The sequence below is a fragment of the Bacillus rossius genome, chromosome 13 (genome assembly GCF_032445375.1).
Source record: "Bacillus rossius redtenbacheri isolate Brsri chromosome 13, Brsri_v3, whole genome shotgun sequence".
NCBI classification, from domain to species: domain Eukaryota; kingdom Metazoa; phylum Arthropoda; class Insecta; order Phasmatodea; family Bacillidae; genus Bacillus; species Bacillus rossius.
Genome location: NC_086340.1, coordinates 22342114 through 22364427, shown reverse-complemented (window position 1 = coordinate 22364427; position 22314 = coordinate 22342114). Strand labels below are relative to the sequence as shown.

The following is a 22314-nucleotide window of genomic DNA, read 5'->3' as shown; positions in this document are numbered from 1 at the left end:
AGTTATCTTACAGAAAACAAAGATATTTTGCAGCTTGTACACCTTTATAATGGTTCCGATTGTGCAAACTCTGGTGAATCAGAAGGGGAAAGAAATATTGTAATGTACGAAGAAAATTTAGCCATCTATCATAATCTGTATGAAAATATATTGTTGCCAGCATTTCATCCGAATGTGGAAATTTCTCTGAGAATGTTCTTATCAATGATGGTGTCAAATGCTTCAGGTGAACGATCTTTTTCAAAACTGAAGATTATTAAAAATATAAAAGGAAGTGCTATGCAACAAGAAGCATTAAACAGTTTGAGCATTCTCAGTATCGAATGTGACATACTTAGAACGCTATACTTTAGTGATGTCATCAAAGACTTTGCCTCAAAAAAATGTAGAAAGAAGCTTATTTAAATTATTGATAGCCATAGACATTATGTGCAAGAGGTTGAAAACTTTGAAGTAGACTTTGGTGCTAGTGCTTAAAGGGGATGTTATACTTGATTTTGAAGTTCAATCTTTCATTAACACTTTTTTGCATTATTGAAATAAAAATTGGTATTGTTTCAGCTTACAGTAGTAAAGACCATTAATTGATTTCAATATAACCTCAGAAATTAATCAGTCGCAGATTTAATAATTTTAAAACAATTATAGGTTAATTATTACTGCATGTTTTGATGTCATCTGATATAAACATTAATAATACTTAGTTCTGTTAAGTATAAGTATAAATAAAATAAATAAATATATATTGAAAGACTTGCAGTGTATTTTTTTCAATGTAAAACATATATTTTATTGAAAAACCTTTGGAATCGTATTGTTTTTTTGTATCACAGGAACTGAACTTAAGTTAATGTAATGCAAATTATTATTTATTCGTGTAAAAATTAACAACAGTAGAAAATATTGCAATTCTTCCAACTGTATATTCAATATTTTGGTTTTAAAAAACACATATAATAGCACCATTTTGCACCTTGTAATACAAATTTTTTTCCGGGAATGACCCCGAACCCCCTATTTTTTTGCTTGGGGTATGTTCACTCCTGCGAAAGGGGCCTCTTTTCGGGATAATGCCAGGGGCCTCGCAGAGGCTTGATACGGGTCTGCACACACACATTTTTGTTCTAATCTTACGTTACGTGAAGAAACTTCTCACTGGAAGCTAACTCCTCTGAAACCACCATAGTGAGTGTAGCCAATCAGCTATTTATACCCGTAATTATAAAAAAAAATAGAGAAAAATTAACCAAAAACAATTTACAATTTCCTGTTTATACTTCATTTATTTATTCTGAATCAAAAAAACAAAAATTCAAAAACTGTCTTAGTTTTAGAGTTTTTTTTTCACATATATTTTTTTTAAATCTACACCCTGCAACAAATTATTAGATATGTGACTAAAATAATTATAACAATTCAAAACAATAACAATTCAAAATATAATCAAACATACTATACTGTTAGGGTAAAAAATTATTTGGACGACCTATGTATGCTGCAACACTCTTAACAAAAACTTTGCTAACTTAGAGAGTAATTTGCTTTAATTAGCCAAATATTCAAATAACTTTTGGCATATGAATTATTTTAGAAAATGAATATTCAAATTTACCTGATTACAATTTTTTTGCCGCATTAATCCGGAGAATAATTCCCACCCCCCAAACCAAAAAGTATAGAATGTTTGAATTGTTTATCAATAGTAGAATTATTCATGATTGCGTAGAAAATTTTTTGACACAGAATCTAATAATTTAGTTCAGGGTGAAGATTTAAAAAAATTTGAAGTAATGCCTGTAACTCGCAAACTACAATATTTTAATTTAAATGATGATTTTTTTTTTATTCAGAACCGTAATTTACTGGCCTATCCTATTTTTTTCGGCTCGATGTTGAGCTATGGGAAATTCTGTACGTACGCAGCACCAGAAACTTTTTTTTTTCAGGTGAAATTGCAAGCGTAACTTCAACGCCATTCGATCTGAGGAATTACACTTTATTGAAAACTGGAATACTGTCCGTCAGTAAGTTCGATGACAAAGACGGTTACGATCATAACCTGTGCATCAAACCGGACGGAGGAGATGATCTTCGCTTCGTGGCAAAGTAAGGCATAAAAGTAATTCCAACCACGCTGCAAATTACCCTTTTTGTCAAAAAATTATACTGGCAATCATTATAGTTTAGAGCTATGACTAATACGAGGTGCTAGAGAAATGTATGAAAGAGTTATTTGGATAGAAATATTGTTTAAAAATTATGGTTAATAAATATTTACACTGAAGTAAGTCAAACCAAACCATTCCTAGTGTTTTTTTTTTTTTAAGTAGTACGTTTAGCAACAAGCACATACAATCAAGTGGACTCACTAACTCGAGAACGTTATAGGTATATTTTCCGTGGTTGAAACATATTTTACTCTATTCTGTACCTACTTTGGAAAACGTCGTTCTTGCGTTCTTGTGCATTATTAATTATAAAATTAAAAAAATTAACTGGAGATTGTACTTTTGAACTAAATATTTTGTGTATGTGTGACTGAATCCCCTGGTATGTACACTTTTTCTCTTTGTCGTAATGCTTTACGGGAATCAATTTTTGGTGCATAAAATAATATCATTACATCTTTAGAGCCGGTTGAGATATTACAACAAAACTAAATGGTAATATTAATTCCAGTTGTTACTATCTTAAACTTGTTTAGATTTTCAAGTCAATAGCATCAGCAGCTTTTGAGTTAAGTCGTTTCGTACAGACAGACAAAACAATTTTCTTTTTAAATTAGGTAATGTCTAGGTGACTAATTTGCTAAAGCGAAAACTATTTTGAATGTAATAATTCAAAAATCACAGATATACATACACCTTTATTTTATTTATTTGTATCAATGACTTATAGCCAAGAAAGTGTAGTTGATCAAAGCACACGAAAATACTGTGCTGAATGTTCGCACATCGCGTGGCATTAATTAAAAGGGTGGCAGGGGATGACAAAGCAAGCAATTTTTCATTGGAGAGCATAATTATTATGTTCGGAAACGAAACCCTGCGAAGTTGCAGGCGCGGGCAGAAGTTTCTGAGTTAAGCTGGACTCCCAATCATCCGTTTCATCCGTCCGTCACCCGTCCGTCCGTCAATTTCGGTCCGTTATTTCTCTCGGCAATTATTACCGACTCTCAACCATCAGCCATCCGTTCGTCCGTCACTATTCTAAAATATCAGTGCTACAACTTTCCGCCACATACTTTCTTAATTGTAGGTAAACTTTTGGGGAAAATAATTTACTTGCGATAATTAACTTTTGTTTTTATGAATGTGATAATAAGTTGACAGGCGGGAACCGTGCTTTGACAAATGGATTAAACGGGTGCCGTCTTAAAAATAACATTACTCATCCCAGCAATAAATAAAATTATGCTTCTTTTATTACTGCGTCAAAGGAAACAGAAAGAAGCTATTTCTATCCAGGATTTTTTCCTCAGTTGCTTATCCCGATAGTCTTTGCTATATATATTATACAAATGCTCCCTTTTCCGGACGTAATTTATCAGCATTTCTTCCGAAAAGCTCATTCTCATAAGCAATCTTTACCGTTATTATGACAATAATAATCGGTCACTACGACACAGCCTTCTAAATATTGCAAATTAAAAAAATCGAACACTGTTTTCGGAAAGTCGTATTGAAGACGATCGACTTAACAAGGCGGTGGACCATCCGTTGGTCCGTCAAAAGCTAAAGCTTGGCAAGGTTTTGACGGACGGACGGATGGAATTTTTCGGGCCATCTGATTGGCTGCAGGTCACGTGATTGACGGACGGACGGACGGGTGACGGACGGATGAAACGGATGATTGAGAGTCCAGCTTTAAGTTCAACTTACGTCTCATCCGTCCGTCACCCGTCCGTCTGTAAATCACGTGACCTGCAGCCAATCAGATGGCCCAGAAAATTCCATCCATCCGTCCGTCAAAACCTTGCCAAACTTCAACTTTCGACGGACGGACGGATAAAATAACCTCCAAAATGTTAGCAAGATACCTATCACCGGCAATCTTTACTATGGTTCTAAGGTTTTCAAGTGTGTTTATATGTTTTATCTTCTTCCATAAATGTTTTAAACTTACGCTTGAACACATTTTTAACAACTGAAAATATTTTAATAAACATCAGGGCGAAAAAAAATGCATTTAATTATTTATTAACTGAATAACTTTTATGATCGTCAATATAATGTATCCATTCAATATACATTTTCACCAATATTGAAGATTTTTGGTCTGTTGGCAACATTAAAAATTAAAAAAAAAATATATTTGACGGACGTGCGGATGATTGTGAATCGTTCGGCTCGCTGGCGGACTGACGGATGGCTGACGGACGGGTGACGGATCATTGTGATTCCAGCTTCAGTCAGATGCACCAGAAACCGTCAGTCTGGTGCACAGCAGGGCCCCCACATGGCCGGTGCTACCGTTGCTACGGCAACGGGGCCCGCGAGTCCGTGTGTGGGGGGGGGGGGGGTTGTGTTTGTGAGTCTAGGGGCCCCGCGAAGGAAAGAAGAAACAAATTAAAAACAAAAAAAAGTAGATACTTTTAAAATAAATTATAGAAAACAATTAAACAATCAGGCATAATTTTAGTTACCGACGAAACATCACACCAGAGTAATATGATTCGGAATATGCTGTGCGTACAGAACGTGTCTGAATCTACAACTGTCAGTAACAAAACCACCAACATCCGACGTGACACCATGTTACACTCATCTATTTGCCATTATTCAACATAAATTTACGTTGACAATCTAAACACTGACTTAAAACTAGTTTCAATGTGTGTTTGAAAAATAATTGTGATTAAGGTTAATGATTAATATAACTAAAACAATATACATAGAAGCCAAAAAATTTTTAAAAAGCTTTTTTGTATAAAAAGCCCCTGCCAAAAGTTTCAACAAATTGTTAGGGTTTCCTATTAAACGTGCAATATAACATAGCTAATCATTTCAAAAAACTAAAATATTCGCGAGACTTCGGGAAAGGACACACTACCTAATTTCTCTCACAATCACGCCCCGAGAAATTTCTCGAACCCGTATAGGCACATGCTAGCAGCTTGTAGTGCTAGTCTATTTCCTGGTGAACCAATTTTGTTAACCTCGAAAAGCATCACACTCAGAGAAAATTGAACCATTAAGAGTAGTGTAGAAAAGTATTTCCTGGGACTGGCTTCTGGCTTGAGGTGCCGGTGCCGGGGTCCGCCATCTTGGATTGTGACGTCACGGCGACCATCTTAGAAGATCTTGATCCCGGCGGCCATCTTGACAGCGCCATTTTGAATTCCGCCATTTTGTTTTCTAGAGCTTTCCGCCATTTTGAATAATGACGTCACCGTTGCAGTTTTCACTCCGGAACTTTACGGGTTGTGGTTGTGGCTTTCATCCCTGTGAACTGTAGGCTAGCTAGACTAGCAAGATGTTGGCCGGCTCTATAGTTGTGTGTGGCGCTGCCGCTGGTTATCAGCAAAAGCTTACTACGAGATAAAAAGAGGCGGAGAGTGGTAAATGGGTGTTGTTTTTTTTTTCAGAGTCGTTCATCCAGGTTCCGGCCGCGCTCTGGAGCTGCGGTCCAACCAACCCGGGGTGCAGTTCTACACGGGGAACAGCATCGGCGAGATCACAGGGAAAGGCGGCAGCGTGTACAGGAAGCACGGCGCCTTCTGCCTCGAGCCCCAGGACTACCCCGACGCCGTCAACCACGTGGGTGTTGACGCAGGGGCGCAACAACTAAATTTCCAAAAGGAGGGGGGCAATATACCTTTTTATAAAGAATCATCGATCCCCCGTATTGAAGCGGGGGGGGGGGGGGGGGGTCCGGGGGAAAATTTGTATTTCAAGGTGGAAAATGGTGCTATTTAAGCAGTTTTACTATCTAAAAATTGATTACACAGCACTATCTTTGCCCCCGTTCGCCCCCACTTCAAGGTTTCAGAAGGGGGGGGGGGCAAAATACCCTTGCCCCCTCCCCCCCTGTTGTTGCGCCCCTGGTGTTGAGGGACTCTCCCGGTGTATCTTAGTTAAGCAGGTGCCTCCCATTCCAGGTCAAGATTTTATATTTACAGTAATTACAGATAAGCTTGTAGACTTCTTCAATTGTTTAACTATCACGAAATGAAAAATATGTACAGCGCATACTTTTTGCATAATTAACTGCCAAAGTTAATAATTTTTTTTTAATTTTTTGGGTTGTACAAATAAGGAGAATTAAATTTATTGCAGAACTGAAACTTTTTTGGTTTAACTGCAATGTCACTGGCTACTTCAAGAAATGGTTTGAATTTCTTTTCAGAAAATATTAATTAATTTCACCTGGCATTTCAAAATTCTCAAATTCGTTACGATTCTGACAGCCAAGAAACATGAAATGAGTTTTTGTATTAGAAATGCAAACCATATCATGAAGTAGCCAGTGGCATTGCAGTTGAACCTAAAAAGTTTCATTTCTGCAATAAATAAAATTCTCCTTATTTGTACAACCCAAAAATGTTTGGCAGCTAATTATGCAAAACGTTTGCGCTGTATATATATAAAATTTGATCAGTGATTAATATAAATATAGAATCATGACCTGAAATAGGAGGCACCCTCTTAAGCTTCGGCCACACGCAGGGCGCTAGGCTCGCCGTGTTCGCGATGTTCGCTACGCGAGTGGAACACGGCCAGCTGCATCTCAGGTGCCACTGGCCACATCTAGGAGAAGCCTAAGATGTACATCAAGTACTGTTCCTGCCCGAACACGCCCGAATATTCACCTTCGGCCAACCTCCAGTTCATTTATATATATTTATTTTTCTCTGTTTATTTTAATGTAGCTATACTAACCTAACTAACCGTCCATAGTGTTTTAAAGTGTTTTAATGTAGCTAACCTAACCGACCACTTTTAATATTTGAATTCATTTTTCCTGCGCAAAAATAAAACAAATCCCGAGGTTGGCCGAAGGTGAATATTCGGGCGTGTTCGGGCAGGGACAGAACTTGATGTACATCATCTTAGACTTCTCCACATCGAGCCGTGTTCGCTGTGTTCGCTATGTTGGCGATCCTGGTGACGTCACCAGGTTGTTTGGCATCTCGACTGTTTCTATAAACGTTGCTGACTCCGCGCATGCGCAGATAGTAAAACCAACATCTGTTTTCGCGCGGAATTGATGCTGTAATACTGCGTCTCCTTTTTATGAAGTTTGTTGTTTTCTCTCAGCATTGTGCTTTAAATGGTCATTTCGATGGAAAAGTTAATTGAAGAATCACGAAAAAAAAAATCCATTTTTATGGAACAAATCGATGGAAGAATATAGAAGGCAGGATATTCAGGATATGCCTGGGATTTGATTTCAAAGGAATGCTATCAAACTGAGATGTATTTATTCTGAAATAATCCATAAATTTGGCTACGTCCTCGCACGAAACTGCTTCATCAAATGATTTAATTCTTCAAATTTCTTTCATTTTTATACTAACTTCACGAACGCAGTTATTTTTTACGTTTACGTACTGCGAGAGCCAGCAGAATGTTATCATCGTCGGGATCATCACTCGAATACCACGGCATGCGTCTCTCCGACATCGCGAACTAGTTTTGATCTGTCTGACCACCTGGAGCAGCGGACATAGCGGACATAGCTAACACAGCCTATAGTTTTCTGTGTGGTCTCGCCTTTAGTGAGGCGGGACGATAAGCGCGACGCTCGCTGGTGCTTCTAGCGCGGTATGGCCTCTAAGCGCAAGGCTCTGAACTGGCGCGCAGTCTTCTCGTCGTGCATAGGACAACTATGAATTTTGAGCGGCAACCGTAGCATTAGATGGCGGAGAAATTAATATAAATGTGTAATGCAAGGCCATTGGGTGCTCTCAAGAATCTGTAACGGAAAAAAGAAATTAAACGCAATTTTTCACTTTACTAAAAATGCAGTTCGAACACACGAAATACGGAAACAGAGCCACCCATCGGTCCCTCAACGTTTCATCAGATGCTTTTCTTAAACAGACACCACTCGGATATCTTGCATTGTCCTACAGTTCTGAGCTTTAGAACGTGAATAAATAGAGTTCACTGAAACTTTTCCCGTGGGACGCAGGTGGCAAGTGCGCTGCGGTGTCTTTAAGAAATTCGAAACGATAAACATTATTTAAAAAATTCACAACATGGCTTCATTGCCTGCGAGAGTGTGTGTTGGTGTGGATGCGTGTTTATGTGCGATAGGAAAGAGAACTGTCAGTTTAACAGTTCAGAGAATAAACTAACCGCAGTAAAAAAAATAAAAAAAAATGAATAAATAGAATTGTCAGATCAAATCAGTAAGGTAAAAAAATTCAGTTAATACAAACTGGCCATTACTACTATTATTCTATTACAAACAAGTATACTTTTAAAATTCCTTATTTTTATTCATTTAACGGTTGTGAAACTTAAGGTTTGTAGAAATATTTTAAATTTCGTCAAAATTTATTGGTGAACCTTAAATGGTGTGGAGTACGAAAACTGAAATAAATAAATGTGCGTGACTTCGTTACACAACGATAACTTTTTTTACAGACCAAATATAACTGATTTTAACAAATTTGTTTCACTTTTCATATGGTGATATTTTTGTTGGCTTTTCAAAAGTTTTCAAAAGATTGACTAGATTATTTTTTTCTAAGACATAAAACTGCTTCAAAAAATACATAAAAAAAGTTATTTACACGAAACTGTGCATTTTATACTTTTTGAAGAAATTATTTAACATGCTTAATTAATATATTTATTTTTATTTTTGATTTCAGGCTAACTTCCCTAACAGCATCGTTCTTCCAGGAAACGAGTACATCCATAGAACTGTCTACAGATTTTCTGTTGAGCAGTAGCAGAATTTTAAACATTTTTACTGTAGTTGAAGAGTTAGTCATAATGAGTTATTCTATTGTAACACAATATTAACGTAATAAATTACTAAACAATTTTTCATCGATTGTTTACTCTAAAGAATTTGTTTTATATATGTTTTGTTTTTGTATTATAAAGTTCATGTTTTTAATATAAATCAATAGCAAATGAAAAGTTAAAAAGTATTCCCAAAAATTTTTTTGATCACAAAACATTCGATTTCTCACTAGGAAAGTTATTTGCAACAAAAAACACAAATTTCCTTAAATCCAAGTTTCAAGAATAAAATATACTGTTAGACATCAATGGTTAGACAGTCAATGTTTAGAAAATTTTAATTAAACATTGGCCCATAGAATCGTATGTTACACGTCGTATCCACATTCTAAATATAGTCTACTAACTCTGTGAGAAATCGCATGGTAGATTTATACCACATGGTACACAGTTGCAAGCTTTTGTGCAACCACACTCTGATTGTAAAAGTATTTTTATTTGCGTTTGTTATTTGGTGCATCATACATCCTTGTCACGCTGTCAAACTTTTGCTTCCAAAACTTTTCAATAAATATGGTCAATTAAAGTCTGAATGTTACGAAGACGCACTAGCTCAACCATGTTTGTTTGAAATTTGGATGACTTTAGATTCAATATGTTTTTTTTTTGTTTAAAAAGGGCAGGTTCTAGTATTTGATTGATATGTGACGGAATCAGCCAATCAGAATCGCTTACAGCGGAAACGGAAATGACAGACGTTTAAGTAAAATGGCGAAGGACACGTGAGAGATTAAAAAAAAAAAAAGTGTGAGTAGCTTTTAAATATATCATAGTATTAATTATATTATTCGAAAAGTATTTGTGTGTTGAGAAATGCATAAGAATCATAGCGTGTTAAAATTTTCCATACAGCACTTGGATACAACACTTGGATACACCAGTTGGATCTAAATCAAACGTTACAATCACAAGCCGTGTCCTAAACCTGCGCCCCGCCACCGCACTCATACAAGTGTTATTTTTTATGTTAAACATATATTAATTCAAATAATAATTTAGGTTGTCTTGTTTTATTGGCAGTGCTCTACTAATGACAAGGAAATATATTTTTTTACATTTACATTTTTTCTTAAGTAGGTAAACTTTATTCTTTAAGACCTTATGTTGAATTTTTGAATAAAATAATTTGATTTAATCTGTTTTTATCGTCTTAAATTTCCATGTAGACACAGAGAATATACAGTTTTCTGCTCTCTAAAAAAATAGAGAGAGAGAATGTTTACTTATTAGCCTATTTGGACTAGCCATGTAAAAGTAACTTTCGTCATTTACTTTTTTTTTTTTTTTTTTTTACTAATTACAGATTTTTATCGCCCACGAAAAGTTATTTTAGTTCTAATGAGTAACAAATATGCAATTATTGAAAACAAGTTTTAGTAACGAACACACGCCTGACATTTTACAAATATAATTTAGCATAAAGCAGTTTGGCAACAAAATGTGCACCAAAGAATAGTAATTTTTCACGTTTGTGAAATGAAAATTCCGAATCATCCTTGAAAAAAAAAATAATGAATAAGATGAAAATGTAACACAACATGCGGACGATGTATTGCCTTATAATCGCATTTGAACTCGTCTGAGAACTGGCCAACCATTATTATTTATTTATCAATTTATTTTGGTTTTTACTACAATAAGTATGCGTTTTATTTTAACTTTTTTGCTAGTTCGGCTATCTGCTTATCGAAATTTTCTGTAGCAACAACGATTTTAACTGTTGTTAGGTTTTTTTGTAGTCTAATAAAGTCTCCTATGCTTGCAGATCTTCCAAAATGGCTTTTTATATGTTGTTCGAGAGTATAGAGTGCTCTCGATGAGTTTGAAAGCAGTTGTAGTTTATCATGTTTAACTTCACTAAAAAGATATTCCACAGCCTTTCCAAAAACCATCTCTTTTGTTTCTGGTAAGGGGACATTTTTCTGGAACGTGTAATACTTCTTGATAATGAGCACTTTAAACCCCCAAGAGAATAAAAGGGTCAGAAATATTAATCCTAAAATGAAATAAATATACCCTAAAGGTATCACAGTTACTGTGTTTAGCGTAAAGTAACCCATCAATAAGTGCAGAGATGTGATAAAAGCTCTGACAGGGTTACGAAAAGAGATCGAATGAGAAAATGCTATGAAATAGCCGAACGTAGCAAACGCAGCCAAGACGATCCACAATAACATTGCAAAAGATGACAGGGTTAGAGTCGATGCACATAGAACGGATGCGATTGTTCTGAACTGTGTCCAAGAAGAGAGGATTTGCCAACCCTGCAAGCATAAAAACAATCACATAAAGTCATAGTCAAAATGTCGTAACTGGGTGTAGTTTACATAATCACAAACATGACATAACCAATTTTTAATTTACCTTCAGTATAATGACGACCAGCATTATAGTCAGGAGCCCCAATATCAGCTTGTCTATGTCTATTGCTGGATAGAAATTGAAGTATCTCTCTAGCTCATAAGATGTAGACTGTCTTGTGTCCTCTTCGAACAAGACACTTCTGTGAATGCACAATGCAATTACGATGGCGCCTATCCCTATTAATCCTAAACTGATAATATTCCATGTGCCTTTTACATACGAGTACGACCGTGAGCTGGAAATCTGATGTACCTCTATACAAAGAATCGCGCCCAAGAGGATGGCAAGCATAAATAACGTTGCAGTGAAAAATATTTCACTTGTTGAGTTTTGAAGATGCAATTTAAAAATATCGGTTTTCAAGTGTGTTGCGTATCCACCCGATGCTATCCTTTCCCCCATGAGACGCACCATGAAAACTGATTCACGATTGGGAATGTACTGCGAGTATTCCGCGAAAACAGCCATTGTCATGGAGTCGATCCATTCCGCGGCCAGCAGAGATCTCAGTGCCACGGAGGTTTCGTCGTAATTTCGTTTCAAATGTGCTATGTAACCACCACTTTGGTACCAGGATAGATTCCCACTGATGTGAGGCAGTTCCATTGCCTGGTAGCGCCATTCCGAGTCTGTTGAGTCTGCCGGTGATTGCCTCTTCGAGCGCCAATGTCTAACTTGGGTCCACGTTGGCACATAATCTTTCGTATCTCCTGCAATCACTTTGTAGTCATCCAGGCACCGGTATCCCAAGTTCAGATTATTGTAGTAAATGGCGACACACCTTTAAATATCAGAAATAACATGGTACTTTAGACTACAAACAAAAAAGACATAATTTGAGATACTTAAAAGAAAAAAGAGCTAAAGGTTGTTTGCTTACCTATCTGATCGTATTTGCTTGAGACGAGGCACACCAAACAAACTGCCAACACCAGCAGTGCCATACATCTCAGGTAAAAGTGTTCCCTGTATGTATTCCATGAACTGGCCTTGACTTGATATCTGCTCATTTCTTGTATAGCTTTTTGGAATGTTTCTAAACTCTGGTGTGGTGCTTCCAATCCGCGTATGGGGTTTATACTCTTCAATCTGATCGACCATGATCAAAATCATGACAATTACCGCGACATACAGAAAGAACTCTGATAGGAATCTTAGAAATTTAATTTCCATTTTGTTGTTCCGATGCAGTAGCTTTAGCTTCACCAACGACAATGTTACATTTACACTGCTACTTTTGGACGTTTCTGCTGCCTTTTTTTCCTTCCATGTCATTTCCTTCGGGAAGTACCTGCGGTCGTCTATTCTTATGTTTCTGTCCCAGAATGTACAGAATATTGACACAGTAAGCAATCTAATAGGCTCCAGTACAAATACACTGATAATGAAGGACACGAAAAAGCTGGTCAACAGTTTAAGGCTTGCCACCCACGAATAAGTCACGCTGTTACTCGTAGCCACGAAGAAGCAGATTGTTATCACGGCATACGTTATGGACCACCACAAGTAGAGGAACTTGTAAGGGATCGGGAAAGAATAGTCTTTTGTCGTCACGCTTGTGGAAAGACTGGTTGCTTCCTCCCGTGTTTCAGCTGGGTTCCCCGTTCCCGAAGGAAGCCTGCGGAATGTCACGTAATCCGGACTGGCGGTGGGGGACGCCGCGCTTTGCCCGAGTTCCTGGTAGACTATGGTCGAGAACCGATGCCTGTTTCCAGAGGCAGTCCTCCTGTACAGCTCTGCCAGGATGCAGTGCGCAACGAATGTGAAGACAGCTGCGACAAATCCCCCGAAAATATCCGTCCATTGTAGCGCGTAGTTCCCATAGCTGCCGGCTGAAGACGTCGGGTCGTCGTTGACAAGCAGCTTCTGCATTTCCATGGACACGATCAGAAAGAGCGACAGCTGCATCATGGCTGCGCAAATTCTCTGGTAGCGGGTGAAGTTGCTTTCTGGATGGCTGTAACAAAATGTTAATCAAATTATTTTAATACTTCCTTTTAAGTCACTCAGAAGCATCATAAATTGTAGACACTTTAAATTAAATAAAAGCATATTTTAGTAGCAATCGTTAGCGGTTACGAAAACTCAGGAGTAGACAAACACAAGCAGCATTACAACAATTCCGTTGCATCACTGCTGCGTCATTTCTACATCTCCCCTGCCGTCTTCCCATCCAGCCGTTGCAACTAGCATATAGCATGCTACGCTACATACCTATCCCCCCTACTTTTGCCGTCTTCCCATTCGACCACTAGCGCATGTGTTGGAGTGGCGTCGCCGCTGACGCACTCTCCTCATCTACCGGTTCCCCCACCACATACACAAGGATGTAGCCAGGGAGGAACGTGGGGTCATGACGCAGGACCCCTCCCAGGATTAAAAAAATATGTATAGTCCAACATGCCTCATACCCAAAAAATGGCAAGAATTGTGTTGCCAAGACAAAGAGTCTATATTTAATGCCGGTTCGCATACGTGTTAAACTAAGCATGTCTTTCATACAAACGTGACTTAACTTTTTCATGTATTTTATAACAATAACGCAATAAACAAATACAAATATATATAAAATTTTCATATTTATTTTCTAAAGCAAAATCTTTAATTAAGTTTCTATGTGTGAATGTTGGAGTTCTATAAACCTACTATTCCATGAGATTTAAATGTGCTTTAGTAGGTAATTCAGATATGATGGTTGTACTGGACCCGCTCCTAGCTTCGGCCCTGATGTGCCTCGCGCGATCGGAATTGTCGCAACCATGGGCGTCGAAACCGGGGGGGGGGGGGGGGGGGACATGTCCCCTCCCAATAATAAAAGTCTTCAATTTCGTCCCCTCCAATATTATATTTAGTTTCGTAGTTATATTAAAAATATGATTTCTGTGATATAACCCATATGTTGCGCATGGTGCATTTAGTCCAAACGTGGTAATGTGAGCACTTTTTAATTCGATCTGCGTGTAAAATCAAAATCAGGTCCGATACCGAATACAGATATGTTAACTGTGTTTTTTTTTAAATTGTTCTCTGAAAATTATTTTAGAAAAAATAAATTATATATTGCAACCAACTATAATTATAATATTTAGGAAAGAAAAATGCCTTAAAACCACCTTTTTGCACCTTCAAACCCCAAATTTTCCCGGGGGCGGACCCAGGACACCCCGCTTCCCCCCCCCCCCCCAGGGTATGGATATTCCTCAACAACTAAATCAATTGAAGTCCCCCCCAAAAAATATATCCTTGCGACGCCCATGGTCGCAACGCTCGGAAACGAGAGCGCGTCACCTGTGGAACATGCCGAACCAGCTGTGGTAGCCGTTGTCGAACTGGCGCTCGAGCGCGCGGGAGAAGCGCGGCAACAGCGCGTGCAGCCGGCGGGAGGGGGCGCGCGGCACGGAGCAGCCGGCGGTGGCGGGCGAGAACCAGCGCCGCACCAGGAAGAAGTAGCAGCGGGGAGCAGCAGGAATGGGCGGGGGCGAGGGCTCCAGCACCATGACGCGGTCGCAGTACCAGGTGGGGCGCGCGCCCGCGTGGCCGTGGAACAGGCGCAGCTGCTGCAGCTCGCCCAGCGGCGCGGCGGTGCGCAGGGAGAACCAGTCGCGGCCGCCCGTGCGCAGGATGTCGCGCCACACGCCGTCCAGCACGTGCACGTCGCTGGCGCCGAGCGCGCCTGCGGTCCCGGGGCAAGCCGCGGAGCGTCAGGCCTCGCCACGTGATTCTACCTCTTGCAATAGAGATCCTAAAGAAATTTTTGAAGTGAAACTTCTTTGCTACAATTTTCTAGCGTTACGAAAATTCCGATCGCATGAGGGGAATACTTAAGTATGTGATAGGGGCAGGGCTGGCGCGTCCATATAGCCGAACTAGGCACCGCCTAGGGCGCCAAGTAGCTGGGGGCGGCGCAGCACGACACATAACAAATGATATAATATGTTTAACGATTATTGAAACTAGATGAAAATGGATTTTCGTAACAGTTTGGAATGCTTATATTGATATAAGTAATCATTTAAAGTCCACGGTGACCTGTTTATGATTTGTAATAAGTAAAAAAGTAAAGAAAAAAACACAAGCCTTCTTACATTTGCTTGTTGACAAAATCTTAGGCTTACGTGATGTATTTTGAGGCAAGGAAAAAAAAATTGGGGTGTCTGGCCTGGGGGGAGTGGAGGCATTAAGGTTTTTCGCCTAGGGCACCAATTTACCTTGCACCGGCACTGGGTAGGGGAGTTGGTAGAGCAGGAGAGTGCGTCAGCGGCGACGCCACTCTTAACGCATGCGCTAGCGGTCGGATGGGAAGATGGCAACACGGAGGGGGGATAGATATGGAGCGTAGCATGCTATATGCTAGTTGTGACGGCCGGAAGGGGAGATGGCAGGGGAGAGGTAGAAATGATGCTGCTTATGTTTGTCTACTCCTCATATTTTGTAACGGCTAACTTAATGCCATCATATTTAATTTATATTATGTATCTAGAATTTATTTATCCATGTGGAGAAGAGTTATTGAGTTATGCAATAAACTTTATTATTATCATCCATTTTTATGTGAATAGTTTTTTTGTAAAAGTGAAGAATTTATCTCTATCTATACCTAATACGCAAGAAGTTTTACTTTATCTCATGTGTACTCAACGTACACACTTTTTTTTGCTTATACAACTTTTTTTCATTTACAATCATAGTATTCAAACAAAAATAAATGATACTTATAAAGTTAATTGGACAAATCAATAACTCTTTCCTATACTTATACAAAAATTTAGATAATTTAAATAAAATAAAAGAATTATGGTAGCATCAATTATTAACCGTTTCAAAAACTGAGGACTAAACAAAAAACAAGCAGCGCTTCGATAATTTCGTATCATCACTACTGGGTCATTTCTACCTCTCCCCTGCTGTCTCCCCTTCCGCCTGTTAAACTAACATATAGCATGCTATGCTATGTACCTATCCCCCCACCCCCTTAATCGTCAGCCGCTAGAGCATTAGTTGAAGTGGAGTTGCCGCTGAGGCACACTCCTCGTTTACCAGTTCCCCTACCACGTGCCTAACAGTTCCCCTTTATGTGATCGGAATTTTCGTAAAGCTCGAAAATTGTATCCCCTTCAGCAAAGAAGTTTCACTTAAAAAATTGCAGCATTAGCAGCGCGCATTTACCAAGGGTGTTTTCACAACAGACGAGTACATACCGAATACGTATGACTTAACTGGTGACTCCCTGAACCTGGGCGTTTCTTATTATGAAGAATAGGACAAGACGCGACGCGACACCACGCCACATCCCGTGACAGCTTAACACCATATTTCCGTTACATTATTTATTCCCATATTCTTGAAGTCAAATATTTGTTTCTCCTTCTAAGATGGATAGTAAAAATAGGTTTTTCAAGTACTAAACATACTAATCTATCTTCATGCAGCTCTTTAATTAGAACAACCAACTAAAATACTTTACAAATGAATATCTACTCAAATTGAAGTAACATTGAGAAACTGTATTTAACTCGTCAGCTATAAACACAATTCCATGTAGTAAGAGTATGCAAACTACGATATGCCTTTGTTGAAAATATTTTTTTATACTCGCGCATGCGCAGTTAACACTGCAGTCACCAGACAGTCTGTTGTAGCAGTCGTTCGATGTTGTCGCCTTGTATCTGATCGCTACAGTTTTGTTAAACTCGGACACGAATAATGCCGTGTGTGATTAATGTTTTCAAGGGTTTTCAAATACATTTTCTGATGCGAATTACGTGTAGTTTCTGCACTCGTCGCTAGAATTCGCTACCCGAACAGCTACATCCACTATCAAATCACTCCATTTGCAGACCAAAATTTTAAACTACATAATGAAACGGCTTCGATAAAAGCGAAAAAGACTTGAAAAAATACTTACACCAAAGATTTTGACCTGATTTGAATGTCACAGCGCTTGCGTTGCAACTTTGCATCCTCTCACATGGCCATCGAGAGCAACTAAGCGCCCGGGGGCAATTAATTTTTCCAGTCCCACTCCCCATTATATAAAATACAATTTACAATTCCAATACACAATGTACAATTACACGCACGCACACGCACATGCACACACACTTTACTAGATACACTCACAATTTTTCAGGCAGCGATGTAACTTCGTAAAGGACTGCTAACTCAGCTTTTAAATGGTTTTGCTTTTATTCAGAAGAATTATACATACAGTTTTTAAGTGTACGATTTACAAAATAATAATAACTACCATAATGTGGTAGTTATTGGTAACATGGTAATATGGTTAATGTGAACTGTACCAGGTGTAAACACATATCTTACAACAATAAGATATTCTGCCATATCCCATGTGGCACAAATGCTATACCACATTTCGGTAACGATACTTCAAATTTACAATGTTTCAGGTAGGTAATAAAGATCGTGAGCTTGCGCACCCATTGTCTGGAGTTGATTGGCTTCTGGGTTGTAGCCCGTGGAAGGCGAAGATATTTCACCGATGTTTCGGTCGATGCTGCAGTAGCCATTTTCAGGGTAGCAGTTACCTACTGAGGTTTTGGAAGTTCTCATGCTTTTTAAGAATACATGAAAAGATACATTCTGCATTCAGTATAAATATAAAAGCACCCATCAAAAATAAATATAGAAGATGGATACAAATTAAGCAGAATATGGGAAACTCTCTTCAGAAATCCACAAACCTAGACATAACACCTCTGATTGCCCACAGTCCAGCCAAATAGAAGAGAACCCCTGTCACGGAACCCCAAGGTTCCGTTGAATACCTTTTGGTAACCGGTGGTCTGAAGAGTTTTGTTGAAGCGGCTCGCACAATTTTACGCTACACACATCACTCGAGATTAATTCGGTCAATTGAAATTTCAACACATTTACAAGTGTCTAAGAATGTTCACCATCACGCCTGTTAGCCGATTCAACTGATGGGGAGCCTTTCCTCCTCCGCCGAAGACACGAAAACGTAACTCTCTCTAGCATTACACAACATTCAAGCGCACTCACAGGCCTGTGTGCCAAAATTATCCAACAGGACACGCACCCCTCCCGTTGACCCAAAGGATTTGAACAAACGTGTGTGGTGGTTCTGAAATAAAATGCACATTGCGAGTTATAGAAACCTCGGTTGTTGGACTCGCTCACGCAGTGGCGTAGCTAAGGTGACTGGCGCCCCTGGCCAGAATCGAAAATGGCGCCCCCTCCTGCTCCTGCGCCCCTGGCGGAGGCCATCCCTGCCACCGCTTGCTACGCCACTGCGCTCATGCTAACTGCTCCAAATACCAAATTATGGATGGGCAAGAACTCAAGTAGGTAACTGTTACCCTTATGATGGCGACCAAAACGGCGGTGATATCTTCGCCTTTGACGCCAAGCAACCCAGAAGCCAAACAACGTCGGTTAGGCAACGTTGAAGTCCTGGGACGCGCGCCGCGCCCCGCCCGGCAAGCGCCCACCTTGCAGCTGCATGGCCAGCGAGGAGGTGGTCCCCGAGCCCGGCATGCGGCCCGTGTACACCGCCACCAGGTACTCGTGCCGGTGCTCGGGCTTGTTGTCGGGGAGTGAGGTCAGCCCGAAGCGCGGCTCGTCCCCGCAGTCCCACTGGTGGCCCCAGGCGCTCAGCGGCAGGAACGCCGCCAGCAGCATCATCACCAGGAAAGCGATCACGTAGTTGTCGTCCTGCTCCACTCCGTCGGCTCTGGCGTAGCTCTGGAGGCAAAGTTACCCACAGTCCGAGAACAACCGACACCAGGAATACCTGTTGTGACTGTCAACTTTTAACAAAAAAAATCACAATAAATTCCCATAAAGCTGCATAAAAATTACACAATATTAGGTAAAAATTAAAACAGTTCAGAAAAGTTTCTGAAACGTTCTTTTGGTATTTCAAATAATAAACCATTGCCAAGGCCACCGAGAGAACGTAATTACCATAGCATATGAACTGGAAAAAAATATGTAACTTTTAAGGTTCCCAATGAATTTTATTAGCAGTTGAATTGTAATTTGTCCAACTATCAGGGTAAACAAATAAAAAAAAAGGTGAGCTAGTCTTTCAGTACTCGCCAGAGATGTGTAAAATCCAACCTCGGTACCTAGTAAATTCACGTGTTCTCATGTTGCAAATACATTTATAATACGAAACTTCGACACGATATTTACCATAGAATTTTTTAAAAATAATGCATAGCATAATAAATATAAGGAATTTATGTTTTCAACTACATTTATTGACGCGAATCACATGTAGTTTCCGCACCAGCTTCTAGAATTTGCTGCCGCAGCAGCTACATCGACTATCGAATCATCGTATTTGATGAGCAAAATTATAAACTATATAATGGAATGGCTCCAGTAAAAGCGAAAAACACTTGCATAAAATATTTTGGCTTTGGACCTTATTTTCGACCAGGTATTTTATCAAATACTCATCTTGTTAAAATTCACTAAAAAGTTAAAACTACAAAGTTTCCCTTTGACATTGTGAACGTTGGATAACGCCATTTGTCATAGATAGTAAAACGGTCTGTTACACATTTCAGTTCCTTTACTTCCGTCGCATTCACGAAATTACTCCAACCAAGAACTAAGATGTTGTACTTCAAAAGTATTTCGACTTTTAACCGCACCCCTCCCCAATGTGGTTCGGCACCGGGGACTTTGCCTCCTCTACACCCTTCCCCCCTTCCTGAATCAACTGACCTGACTACTGCTTGAAGTACAAGTATTTAATTTTATTACTTTTTTTTACTGGGAAATAGGTAGCTTTCCATTTTTTTTTCTGTCAGCACTGATATAATTCAAGAGTGTTTATTTACATCCAAAAGCTGCTGGTCAGCACCTGTGCAATGATGTTAGACCTGAGCAGTCTCAGCTCTCCCCTATGGTTCTGTAAAATGGCGGGAATAGAAGGCGATCATACTTTTAAATGTTTAAAAGATAAAGCATTCTAAGCATTGCTCTCAATTTTGTAGTTTAGTGAGTGTATTAAGCAATATATTCATTAATATTATGTTACGTGATGATGTCAGTTTTTCAATGGTAAGCAATGTTAACGATATCACATTTTCAGCCAAGGCAGAATCCATTATTCCTTTCATTGAAGTTTGGTTTAGGTGGAAAACAGAAGGCATCAGACATGTATAAATATGGAAGTGTGTATTGTAAATACCGTACTTATGCTCGTAATGTAGGTACACGTACACTTCTTACTGTAAGAAGACATATAGGAAATTATAAATTTTATTTCACTACATGTAATGAGAGACCATAAAAACAATAATTGTATCTATATTTATGAAAATAGGCATTGGTGAAGTTGAAGAAAAGTGAGCACATTGTATTTTGTTTGATCAGGGTGAAGATGGAAATTTTATAGAACGGTAAAATGCTAAGCTTTCGATACCATCAGGATATTTATGCAGTTGTCAGGTAAGCAGTTGGTTAAAATGCACTTGTTCTTATGCTGACTTTCTTACGTGCATGTAAAATAGTATAAACTAACATAAAAATTGCTGACGAGTGTTTAACACGAGAGACTACCGATTGATTGCTTGGCGGTGTTCCCAAATTCTTTGTTACTGTCATAAAAAAAGAGTCCAAATATAGTAGCTCGATTTTATACTTTTAAAGTTTGTTTTATAGTGTAGTTGGTATTATGTTATGTAGATAACTGCCTACATGAAACTGGAGCCTGTTATTTAAAACAAATGCAAACTTATGATGATATGTCTGACATATCACTCAAAAATGTTTGTTAAAAATTATATATATTAAATATATATATATTAGAGAAAAAACATCTGAAAGGGTACTGATAAATTTTTATGAAAGTCTTAATCATATTCCTTATTAAAATGAATTCACACTATGGTCATTTTATAGAACTAAAACTTTGGGAAATCAACCTTTATAATGACTTAACTTAACATGACCAAATGAATACTTATGAATGGAATTCACTTTCACGATGCAAAATTAATAAATTGTTTAAAACTAGAGGATGATATTTTTACAACAATATGAAAATCTTGACTTACCCGTAAGTCAATAGTGTCTATAGGAACATTGGAGTAAGATATACTGGTGATCCGGTTTATACTCGGGCACGAACATGTGATATTTTCAGCGAAAATCAGAGCTTCGCAATCAGGTTTCCATCCTTTCTCTTCATTCCAGCTGAGACATTGCACAGTATATGCTACAAATTCAAGCGGAAGAGTAGCGTTGTCCTCTTCATTTGAAGGTTCAGTGTGCAAGGCACTATTAGATTCTCCCAAATTGTCAGCTTTTCTGGGGAAGCGACTCTGGTTCTTCTCTGACTGTCTGTGTTTGATGTCCTCAAGTGGGATTATGCCAATGAAAAACACTTCCCCCTTATATGCTGCAACATTTGCTATTCTAACAACATCTGTTTGGTCACCGAAGATGTGGGTGTTGTCGTTAGGAACTGTTACCGCTTCGGTCCATAAATCTTCCATTCTTGGCTGTACATTTCTTTTCATACTCACGCGGGTTTTCCCAATATTATCTGAACCACGAGCTAGTACTACTAGCTTCCCACTGGTCGGCACCACTATTTTCATAATGTTTGTGGTTGTGTCGGTTTTATTCAAACGAGAACGCATCTGGACATGAGTCCACGTTGCACGAGCTTTCAGATTCGTTGGAAGTTTCATGTTGAAACTAATTTTTGCACCGGTTGTTACTGGAGTGCCATTCTCGTATCGAAGATTCGGCAGTAGTACAGGGGGTAGAATTTTCTGCGATGAATAGTGCCAATTAAATGGATTTTTGTCAAATCTAACCATGTAAAAATTAAGACGTTCGAGTGCGATACTATTTGCATCATTAAATTCTATTGTTGAATGGACATTGATGTCGTTCTGCAGATTAAATAAATTTGAACGCTTATAGATTAGAACAATATCCTGGTATTTAACAGTTGCAGATTGCA

At 38.8% G+C, this 22314-nt stretch overlaps 2 protein-coding genes across 5 annotated transcripts in view; one reads left to right on the top strand and one right to left on the bottom strand.

The window, feature by feature from the left end:
- The window catches only part of LOC134538360 (galactose mutarotase-like), a 36635-nt gene extending 27630 nt beyond the window's left edge, over positions 1-9005 (top strand). For 2 of the 4 annotated variants that reach the window (XM_063379615.1, XM_063379616.1), the window contains exons 7-9: positions 1947-2106; positions 5588-5759; positions 8825-9005. In XM_063379615.1, the coding sequence (XP_063235685.1) occupies positions 1947-2106; positions 5588-5759; positions 8825-8905 (413 nt within the window). In that variant the 3' untranslated portion in view covers positions 8906-9005. The remainder of the gene's footprint in view (positions 1-1946; positions 2107-5587; positions 5760-8824) is intronic. The other 2 variants (XM_063379618.1, XM_063379617.1) reach the window with 1 other exon arrangement.
- A 1561-nt stretch (positions 9006-10566) lies between these two features.
- LOC134538608 (polycystin-1-like protein 2) lies at positions 10567-21838 on the bottom strand. Its single transcript, XM_063380038.1, has 4 exons — positions 21398-21838; positions 18815-19067; positions 14634-15018; positions 10567-13302 (listed from the first exon to the last, which is right to left on the bottom strand). The coding sequence occupies exons 1-4, from the start codon at positions 21836-21838 to the stop codon at positions 12222-12224; spliced, it is 2160 nt and encodes a 719-aa protein (XP_063236108.1). The 3' UTR covers positions 10567-12221.
- Positions 21839-22314: the final 476 nt, after the last annotated feature.